Source organism: Mustela putorius, unplaced genomic scaffold (assembly GCF_011764305.1).
Source record: "Mustela putorius furo isolate JIRA1106 unplaced genomic scaffold, ASM1176430v1.1 tig00003859_pilon_pilon_pilon, whole genome shotgun sequence".
In the NCBI taxonomy this organism is placed as follows: domain Eukaryota; kingdom Metazoa; phylum Chordata; class Mammalia; order Carnivora; family Mustelidae; genus Mustela; species Mustela putorius.
In genome coordinates this window covers 11,729,352-11,739,338 of record NW_025422011.1, presented here as the reverse complement: position 1 = coordinate 11,739,338, position 9,987 = coordinate 11,729,352, and the positions used below count along the sequence as shown (strand labels likewise).

The 9,987-nt window shown below is 50.5% G+C and overlaps 1 protein-coding gene across 1 annotated transcript; it reads right to left on the bottom strand.

Annotated features, from left to right (window-relative positions):
- Window positions 1-5,234: 5,234 nt before the first annotated feature.
- CUNH11orf91 (chromosome unknown C11orf91 homolog) lies at window positions 5,235-9,699 on the bottom strand. The gene is made up of 3 exons (XM_013057980.2): window positions 9,289-9,699; window positions 6,835-9,202; window positions 5,235-5,492 (listed from the first exon to the last, which is right to left on the bottom strand). Exons 2-3 carry the CDS (start codon window positions 7,325-7,327, stop codon window positions 5,407-5,409), a joined length of 579 nt encoding a protein of 192 aa, XP_012913434.1. The 5' UTR covers window positions 7,328-9,202; window positions 9,289-9,699; the 3' UTR covers window positions 5,235-5,406.
- Window positions 9,700-9,987: the final 288 nt, after the last annotated feature.

Genomic DNA, 9,987 nt, shown 5'->3' with positions numbered 1-9,987 from the left:
ACTGCCCTGTCTCTCCACTCCCCAAGTGGACCTACCTTCCATGACCTACCTCCAAGCCAGCCCTCCCCCTTCCCCCACCCGCACTCTGCCCTGAGGAACTGTGATAGGAAATTGCTCACCGGGAGCAGTCCTGTGAACCTGGAGCCCATCGTGGCTCTTGTGAGTCACTGAGGAGTGAAGTTAGGAGGAAGCCACGAAGGAGAGGTAGGAGGGCAGGGCAGGAGTATGGAGCGCGAGATAAGAGGGCGGCTGCTGGATTGGCAGGAGGCCCAGGAGGGGACAGGCAGCATCTTGGAAGGCAGCGGCTCCCCCATTCTGGGTGCCTCTCAGCGGGTTGCTGGCACAGGACCCCAGCCACCCGCCTTCTGGGACATGGACAGAGAAGGACGCGAAGTCTGGGGCGGAGGGCCAGTCATATTTCCTCTCCAAGGACTGGCGGCTGACGTGGAGCTGGCAGCACCCTCGTTCCTTTCCTCCTAAAGGCCTGGATGTCTTTTTTTTTAAAACATTTTTCTTATGTTTGTTTCTATTGCTTGTAATCAGAGAACCTTCCTGTTATTAATCCTCTTGTAATTTAAGTAAGCTAGTTTACGTGGCCCTCTGTTTCCCCACAACCAAAGGAAACCCAGCCCACTGATCTATTTCCCGGATTCCCCTCTAGTCGCACTTCCACGCCCTGGGATGGACAGACGGGAGCGCTGGGTGGTGACCGCAGCCCTCCCTTTGGGGACCCACCGGCAGAATGGCTCAGCCCTTGGCTTTGCTGCAGATGCTGCCTCTTGGGAGAAATGCGGTTGGCCCTCTCCAGAAAAGACTCAAACCTCCTCCCAAAATGCCTCCAGGCCCCACTCACCTCCTTATCACTTTTTGTAAGACTGAGCCCTGGGGTTGGACTGAGCCCTGGGGGCCCTGCAAGCTCGAAGTTTCTCCCTCCCTGCAGGCAGGCCTCCTTCCAGGACCCAGCCCACAGCCACCTCCATTCCTTACACCTGTAGCCCAACAGTGAGACCAGAAAATAATAATAATGACTCCCAACTGGGGCGGTCTCACATCTGTCATCTTATTTCTTGTCCTCCACCCAACCATCCTGTGAGAGCAGTATCTCCATTTTACAGATGAGGAAACAGGCTCAGAGAGGTTAGGTGACTTTCTCAAGGTCGCATGGCTGGAGACAGAATCACTGGTTGAAAATGCCAATGAACCATGAGGTGCCCAGTGGTGTTGACCTCCAGGGAAAGCTTTGAAGCTGTAATTGGATCTCTCTTCTGTTCTGAGAAACCAGGTTCTTTTTTTTTTAAGATTTCATTTATTTATTTGACAGAGAGAGATCACAAGTAGACGGAGAGAGGCAGGCAGAGAGAGAGAGAGAGAGAGAGAGAGAGAGAGGGAAGCAGGCTCCCTGCTGAGCAGAGAGCCCGACGCGGGACTCGATCCCAGGACCCTGAGATCATGACCCGAGCCGAAGGCAGCGGCCTAACCCACTGAGCCACCCAGGCGCCCCAAGAAACCAGGTTCTTGCAGGTGCTGGGTCCTGCCTGATTCCTTTGGCCATAGAGTGAGACCCAAATTACCTGCATTAAGCAGAAGGAGGTTTTCCCATTTTACTTGAATTTTCTATTTCTCTCAGGACTAACAGATCTGTGGATGAAAGGGATGTGATATAGCTACTTTCACACTTAATCAAGTCTCGTGTTCCATCTTGTTCCAAACAGTTCCCACTGGAGAGGAGGGACTTCCATCCCCCACCTGCAGGCTGTTACCTCTGTACTCCCTCATACCCTAATTACCCGAAAGTAAAAGTCACAAATCTGATTGGCCAGAGTCCAGAACGTTCCTTGGGGACCATATTACCAGTGGGCAGACTTACTACATCTTAAAAGTCAGTCCCCATGTGCTCCATGAAAGCCTATTTTATTTCAAGGTAAAGCCTGCCTTGGGGGCAGGACTGATCAAGGTTTTTCCTGCCTCCTCAATGTCTACAGCTGAGTGGGCAAATGGGGCCAGAGGAAGAAAGGGGCCGCATTTATACCTTCAACCCAACTTCAAATGCTTCAAAGCAGCTTTCTCTTTAGCTCAGTTATGAACAAAGTGGCATTTTTATTTCTCATTTATCTGGTGGTGTGCTAGTAAACGTTTAACACCCAACTCTTTTGGGGAGTGGAGGTGGGCGGGAACAAACGTGATTTGTACATTCGCCAATTTCCGTGGTGTAAAAACTCTCACGGTGGTCAATATCATACGCCAATGTGACATTCTTAGAAAGTAATACACATTAGTACACTATTAGATAGTATTTCTAACTATAGTGGTGCAATGGACATCACCTCAAGAACACGGGGAAATGTAAAATGAAACAAAATAGGCTGTGATGGATTTTGAGCATTCTTTAACTTAGTTGTAAATACAGTCTAATTGTGAGTTGACACAGTTTAATTTTTAATAATGGCTGTATTTAACAACCAGCTGACAAAACTCTGGAATTTTAGCAGTTGGTGCTCACGAGCTATTCAAGCTGGCTCAAGCATGTAAAGCCTTCAGCTATTATTCTTTGCATATGTTCTTCTCTCAATCAGGACTCCTATCATTTTCATCTGCCAACATCCTTTTCTTTGGCAAACAATCTCTTCCATTTTGTGCTGGGGGAAGCTCTCTTCCCTCATTCCCTAAAACATGCCAAGAGTAGTGCCTATCCCACAAGGTGATGATGAGAATTGTTTATATCAATTGTCTTCCTCTGCGCCTTCAGAGGTGGCCAATCTTGTGCACATGGGGGGGTTCAAGTGGGGATAAGGTTAGGGGTTAGCAGGAGGCCAGAGCTATTGGGACTGGACAGAGAATGGGAAACAGCCCCCCACTGGATGTACCACCCTTGGTTTTCCCCACCCTCTCATTAAAATTCTCCAGCCCCTCTCACTGGCCTTGCCAGCCAGAAGTTTCTCAGAGTGAAGGAGGGAGCTTCTCCAACAGCAGCCAGCCCAAGGGGCAATAGGATAGGAATCGAACCCCACATGGGTCTCTCTGCTCAGCAGGGAGCCTGCTTCCTCTTCTCTCTCTGCCTCTCTGCCTACTTGTGATCTCTGTCAAATAAATAAATAAAATCTTTTTTTTTTTTAAATCAACATTTAAAAAGGGGGCGGAGAGGAGACGGGCCTGGAATCCCTGACCAGGGTGAGAGGACTGCTATGGGTAGAGCAGAGGTTACAAACTCTACCGCCTGTCCAGCCTTTATTTTATTTGGTCCGAATTGTGTTCTGGAAATATCTGAATTCATCGCTAAGATTTAGAAAGCAGGAGCTGTGACCTAGCAGCGTGTTACCCTGCTGGCTGGGCAACAAGCAGTAGGAGTTCAGGGTCAGTTGCTTCCCCCACCACCTGCCTAGGCTCCCCAGCTAGCCACTCTCCACCTGGCTCCCTGCACCCCTTTCACTGTTTCCAACTGGGCCTTGCAGGCATGCGCATTTGCATCCTCAAGCACACCGGTTGCTGCACAAACTTTGGGGCAAGGGTCTACAACTTACCCGGGTTCCTGGCACCCGTTCTGCCATCTATGGGCGTCTGCATGCTCACACCACGGACGGAACCTCCAGTGATGGCAGAGGAACCGTCTCTGCTGCCACGTAACTCCGATCTTTCCACTGTAAAGTAGGTCCCCCCTCTCTTGTCCACTTGAGGACACCATTCCAGCCAGGCCTCATCGACAGCATCACTTTTTCTCCCTCTGCCCGACCACAAACAAGCAGTAATTTCTCCCTTAATAAAGACCTCTCAACCCCGCTTGCCCTGCCAGGTACTGCCCTAAGAGGCGGCTAACTGCCTCTCGAGAGTCTTCTGCACCCACGGTCTCCAATTCACCTCCACCCCTTCTCTTAAAAGCGACTCTGGTCAGGAGTTAAATCCCCCTCACTGAGTTAAAGCTACTCGTGACAAGGTCACCGACGCTAAGGCCTCCTTGCCAGCTCGAAGAGGGCGTCTCAGGCACTTGGTGCCGGGCGATCGGTGCTACTGGTCAGAGCTGACCAGGCCCCTCCCAAACACCTCCTCCCGCTCCGATTATAAGATGTGGGATTCTCTCCTTTTCCGTTCTCTTTTGCAGGAAGCCCAAATGTCACAAATTCTTTGGCTAAGATCTACCGTGGCTGTAGGGAGAATGAGGGCACGGGGGAATCCAGATGCCAAGCGTCAAAATGTTACACTGTTTCCTAAAATACTTCCTTCTTTATTCGTGCGCTTGTGTTGCTGAGCGCTTGCTCCTTCTGGCCAGAGAGACAGCACCTGGTGGCAGGGGTGGGTACCCCGCAGGCCATAGACACCTCTGACCCAGCAAAGGGGAAAGAGCTGCAGGGCCTGGGCCACACTGGGCGGCACCACTTCTTCTGGCTTTAGCTGTATTGTTATGAAGCCTCCTACTCGCTCTCCATGCTTCCTGCCTCAGTCTATTCTCACCTTAGCAGCCCAGGTCAGATGCGATCACTCACTGAAAACCCTCTAACTACTCCATACTCCACTTGGAGTAGAACCCAGAGTCCCATGTTTGCAGAGTCCCACTGGGAAGGACTCTCTGCACTCAGCCCTACCATGCTCCCCTCACTCCTCCTGCTCCAGCCACCTGGGTTCTTGCGGGCCTCAAACACCCCATATGCTCCCACCTTCAGCCTTTGCCCTGGCCCCTCTGGGCCTGGAACATTCCCCCAGCTATCACATCTCAACTTCCTCCACACCTTGTTTACATGTTACCTCTTCCAGAAACCGTATTTGAAATGCCACCTTGCTTTCCTCTGACCCCTCCTGAGCAACCTTGCCCTACTGTTTTTGGTTACCCCTTGGCAGGTCATCAGTGATATTGTCTTATGATGTACTTACTTGTGTTTATTGTCTAGGTCTCTCCCACTCCCAATTCTGAATCTCGGAGGGCACATAACAAGCCCTTCATATTTCTTGAATGTGTGATTTTCTAGGAAGGACCAAAGCTTTGATCAGATTATCAGAGTTTTGGGGGCCCAAAAACTATTAAACAAAACACTTCCCGGGTCTAAAGCTGTTTGAGAACAAACCGTTTGTTTCAGGCTTTAAAGAACCTTTCTGAGCAGGGAAACAGCAAACCAAATATATATTGCCCTTGGGTTTTCCCAGTTCCTTTCACGTGGCAGTGTTGGGTGTCCCCTCCTATGGTCTCAGAGGCTTCCAGACCCTGTGAGAGACCTTCCCCAGCAGCAGCACAGAGAAGAGACAGACCATGAGATTTACCCCACAAGTGGGCACTGTATGTGGAGCACATGCTGGGAGCAGTGAGAACAGCGGTAAATACAGAACAGAAAATAACGATCTTTGAAATGACAACAAACAGGACATATTATCTAAGCACTAACACCTAAGGAGGCAGCTGCCCAGGCTCTGGTGGGCAGCTCTTCAGGAGAGAGAGGCCGACTTCTTTCCAGGCTGCCTTGTCTTCAGTCCTTGTAACTTTTCATCTTTCAGTGCCTTCAAGAATTTATCTGTAGGAGAACAAAACAAACACAGCTGTAGTAAAGATAAGGGCTTTTCTAACACTTCCAAAGAAGCTTCTGGGAAGCAATTGTGTGTTCCCTGCATGAACCCAAAACCCAACATGGGTAGGAAAAAATCCCTAACAGACAAAACATGTTTAAGTGGAGAATATGTAGTAAAGAAATCCAAGACTTAGACAAGCCTGTCTTCTAGGAATTCTTTCCATGGCTGTGGGGGAAAAGACCTTACAGAGGATGCCTGATGACCTTATAGGGGATAACGATTCTCATGGTCACATTAACCTGAACATTTAGGTTATTTCATACTCCCCTTGCCTGTATGGCAGGGGAGCCAATTTAACCTGTTGTTTTTGTTTTGTTTTGTTTTACAATAATGGGGATGGTCTTTCTAGAGCAATATCCCGTCCTCCATTGGTATACTATAAGCCTTAGTCAGAACAGGTGATGGGAAGACAAAGTCTGCAGAACAGCTTATGGCTACTGAATATTCCACAGTATGATAGGTCCTTATGGGAGAATCAGACTTAACTGTACCCTCCAATGGGAAGGATCGGTTAGCTTGCAAGCTAGAGGAATCCTGCCCATATCAGCACATCTGGTCTGCCCTGGTCCAGATCGCTAAGACTTTAAACCTACAGTCAGAGGGCAGAGCTCAGGACCCTGGTGAGACAGCTTCCAGGATCGAGGCCAGGGTTCACAAGGAGGTTTCCTTTCAGCACTGAGAAGTGGACGGCCTCAAAGCCCCTAGATGATCTGTCCTTGGGCTTCCTGGGTCTCGCACAATTCCCATCTACAGACCTAAGTTGGAGTGTCTACCTACAGACACACCAACTGACCTTTGCTTCCACCTCCTCCCATTCAGGACCAAAGTTGAAGATAAACCCTAAAGCTGAAGTCTGTAGAGGTAGGGGGTGTGTGTGGTGCGTGATGGTAATATTACTACCACGGTGGGGGGGAGGGGTGTCATGGTGTAAAAGTTTAAAGTAGGATGGGGGCTGTGGTGGTTTGAGTTCTAGGTCTGGAGGCTCAGAGTCCAGATTACCAAACGGGCTCAGGATGGGAGGAGGGTGGAGTTTGGGCCAAAAGTGCTCATGAAATCCTTTCTGCGGTGAGGGAAGACATCGGTTGAAATCCAGGATGGGGGCGTCGGGGCGCTGAGGGGTGTGGCTGGGTGCTGGAGGAGTTGATCTGGGATCTGGGATTCCTGGGGGCTGGAGTTTGGGCCGGAGGCCACACTGCGGGGAAGAGGTTTAGTAAGGCTTGGAGCCAAGGAGGGAGCCAAGGAGCGAGCCAAGGCGGGCTAAGAGGGGACTCGGGCAAGGTCACGCACAGCGCTGAGAGTCGAAGCCGTCCCCAGTGATGGTGAGCAGCTCCAGCTCCTTAATCCGGATCTCCAGCTCGCACAACTCCTCGGGGTGGGAGGCGGAGGCGACCCGGGGGGTCGTGGGGCCGGGGGCCAGTGGCGAGGCAGCCACCTCGGGCCCCGGCGGTGGCGAATAGAAGAAGCGCAGAGGCTCGTAGGGGATGGAGGCCAGGCCGGAGGGCCAGGGCGGAGGCCAGGGGCGCTCGCTGGGAGGCCCCAGGCCCGGTGGCGGCGGCGGGGGCGCCGGAACCTGGGGTGCCTGGGGCAGGGGCCGCCCCGCTACCGCCCCGCCCGCCGCCGCCCCGCCCGCCTTCAGCGGCACGAAGAGTTTCTTCCAGATGTTGAAGTCGCTGAGCGGGGACGAGGAGATGCCACGATCGTAGAGGGAAGGGAAGTAGAGGGGCGGGGCCGGCCGCTGGCTCATGGTAGGGCTCTGGCTGCCGCGCCGCCCCTTCGGCATCTTTTGAATGGGAGGCTGCGTGGGAGGAACCCCGCGCCGGGAGACGCGCGCCTCAGCCCCGAGTCGCCGGGATTCTGAGGTTCTACAGGCCACGCCCCGAAGGAGCGTGGCCCCGCCCTTTTGGCAAGCCCCGCCCCGAACGGGCGGAGTTCTAAGGGCCGGTCGGCCACGCCCCAGAACGTGCCCCGCCCATTGACGGCAGGCGGAGTTTTTGCAGTAGGAGAGGGTGGGGAGAGCGGGAGGTCTGGGAGTCTCGCAGGCGCGCTCTCGTCCGCCCTATCCTCACCCCTGGTTTTCCGCTACGCTCGGCGATCGCCCCACATCCTATGACCTCCAGCCTCCGATCCCGTCCCGCCCCTCGACCTTTCCCAGCGCCCCTGCATTTCCACAGGCCTCGCTCCCCTGCTGTTGCGCCCCCGGTCCTACCTCCCCTCTCACATCTCCCTTCCCCACAGAACCTCCGACAAGAACAGGAAGTAGGGAGCTGGCCAGAACTGCAAGAATACATTTTCCAGTCTGCCTTTCCTTTCACAGGGAGAAAAATATTCCCTAGAAACCCGCCCCCTACCACAGCCTTAGCACCTCTCGCCGCAAAGTATCTGGGGAGATGAATTTTCATCCTCTATAACAGGAGGCAAAGGAGAAGAGGTTGATGGAGATCGGCTGTTAGAGCCAACTCCTGTTTCTGCCAAATTTCCCAGTGTTGTGAAAGATTCTAGAGAACGGGACCCTGGTGTGAATTTGTAATAGATCTGAAGTAGGACGTCTTCAATGAAATGCAGTTTTACTTTAGCTCTTTTCCAGACACATTATTAGGCGCTAATAGGAAACAAGTCACCAAAATAATCCTGCTGAACCCACCTCGAATAGCTTACCCATTCTTCTTTTTTTTTTTTTAAGTGGGAAACGTGTTTATTAACATTCAAACTCCCTTCATACAATGCCATATAAAAATTCTCAGCATTTTGATTATACATAAGTCTATATTTTCTACATAGTTATAATGTTTACTTTAGCTTTTCATAATACATTGTTTACATCATTAGTTCTGTTAAACATATAGCTTACCCATTCTTTAAGAGGAACCTGTACATACTGTCGGAGAGGCTTGTCCTGATCATTTTACCTGAGTAGCCTGTGTTATTAGCCACAGACTAAGGGGAGGTAAATTTCCTTGAAAGCCTCCCCCTAGTGATTATTGGTGAGAATGGACAAAGGTGTGTGGGGGCCAGCCAAGATCTGAGTCAGTAGGAGCTCCACTGGCAAATGCTACATATATGCATTGGTTTATTGGCTGTATACATATGGTTCATATAGGGGTCTGTGTGTGTGTGTGTGTGTGTGTGTACATGTATGTATGTGTGTGTGTGTGTGTAGATGTTAGGAGTGACCTGGACAGTTAGATACTCAGGACCAGGGTCCCAACAAGGAAATATGGAGTCAGAACAGCTAAAATAAAACAGCTCTGATGGCCTGTTTTGCAGCTTAGAAAGGACCACACTAACATTTTGCTTTGCAGCCTTTGCAGAAATGACTTCTGCAAAACATCCTTAAATAAGCAATTAACCACAAGGCATTTGGCAATATCAGAGGCAAAGACACACTCAGAGATGTCAGCAAAAAAAGACCATCAGCACGGAGACATTCTCCTCTCCCTCTCTGGGAGCTTAATGAACTTTGCTTTGCTCAATGAACTTTGCTTTGTTGCCCACCACTCTTCGTCTGGTCTACCTCTTCATTCTTCCAAGAGGCATGACCAAGAACCGCAGGCGCTAAGGGGACAAAAATTCTGTAACATATACAGCAGAACAGCGGGCACTCAGATGTCCACGCTGGATATCTTTGGGTAAGTTGCTTGACTTCTAAGAGGGTTTCCTGTAAAATAAAAATAACAGCACCAGGCTACCTCATATAGTTGTTTGTGAGATCCAACAGAAGACAGAATGATGTGTGTGACTTACTTGGAAACTTAGAAACTCTGTCTAATTGTAAAGAGCAGCTGTCCCCACGGAGGGGCTTGTCTGAAGCCGAGCAGGTTTGTCTTCCCGTACTTAAGTGCCAGCTCCTCGAGGACAAGATTTCAGCCTATGATGTTAAGCATATAATAGAACTCAATAAATATTTGAGAACTTAAAAAAAAAAGATTTATTTATTTATTTATTTATTTATTTATTTGAGGAGTGGGGAGGGACAGAGTGGGAGGAAGTGTCTCCAACAGACTCTGTGTGGAGCCTGACGGGGACTCCCATCTCACGAACCTGAGATCATGACCTGAGCCAAAACCAAGAGCTGGGTGCTTAACCGACTGCACTCCCCAGGTGTTCAACCGACTGCACTCCCCAGGTGTTCCTATTTGAGAAATTTTTTTTTTTTTTTTTTTTTTTTTTTTTTTTTTTTTTTTTAGGATTTTATTTGACAGAGATCACAGGTAGGCAGAGAGGCAGGCAGAGAGAGAGGAGGAAGCAGGCTCCCTGCTGAGCAGAGAGTCTGATGCAGGGCTCCATCCCAGGACCCTGAGATCATGACCTGAACCGAAGGCAAAAGCTTAACCCACTGAGCCACCCAGGCATCCCCCTATTAGGGAACTTTTAAAACAGTGTAATGTGTTTGAGGAACTGAGGGGACCAGAATATAGCACGCCAAAATATGCCTCTTTGGGA

What these genes read in the sequence shown, in the direction of transcription:
- CUNH11orf91 (XM_013057980.2), bottom strand. Translation starts at nt 7,327, where the DNA reads ATGCCGAAGGGGCGGCGCGGCAGCCAGAGCCCTACCATGAGCCAGCGG. An exon ending in CGGCTTCGACTCTCAGCGCT is followed by an intron (nt 5,493 to 6,834) that starts GTGCGTGACCTT and finishes GTTCTCCTACAG; the next exon opens with ATAAATTCTTGAAGGCACTG.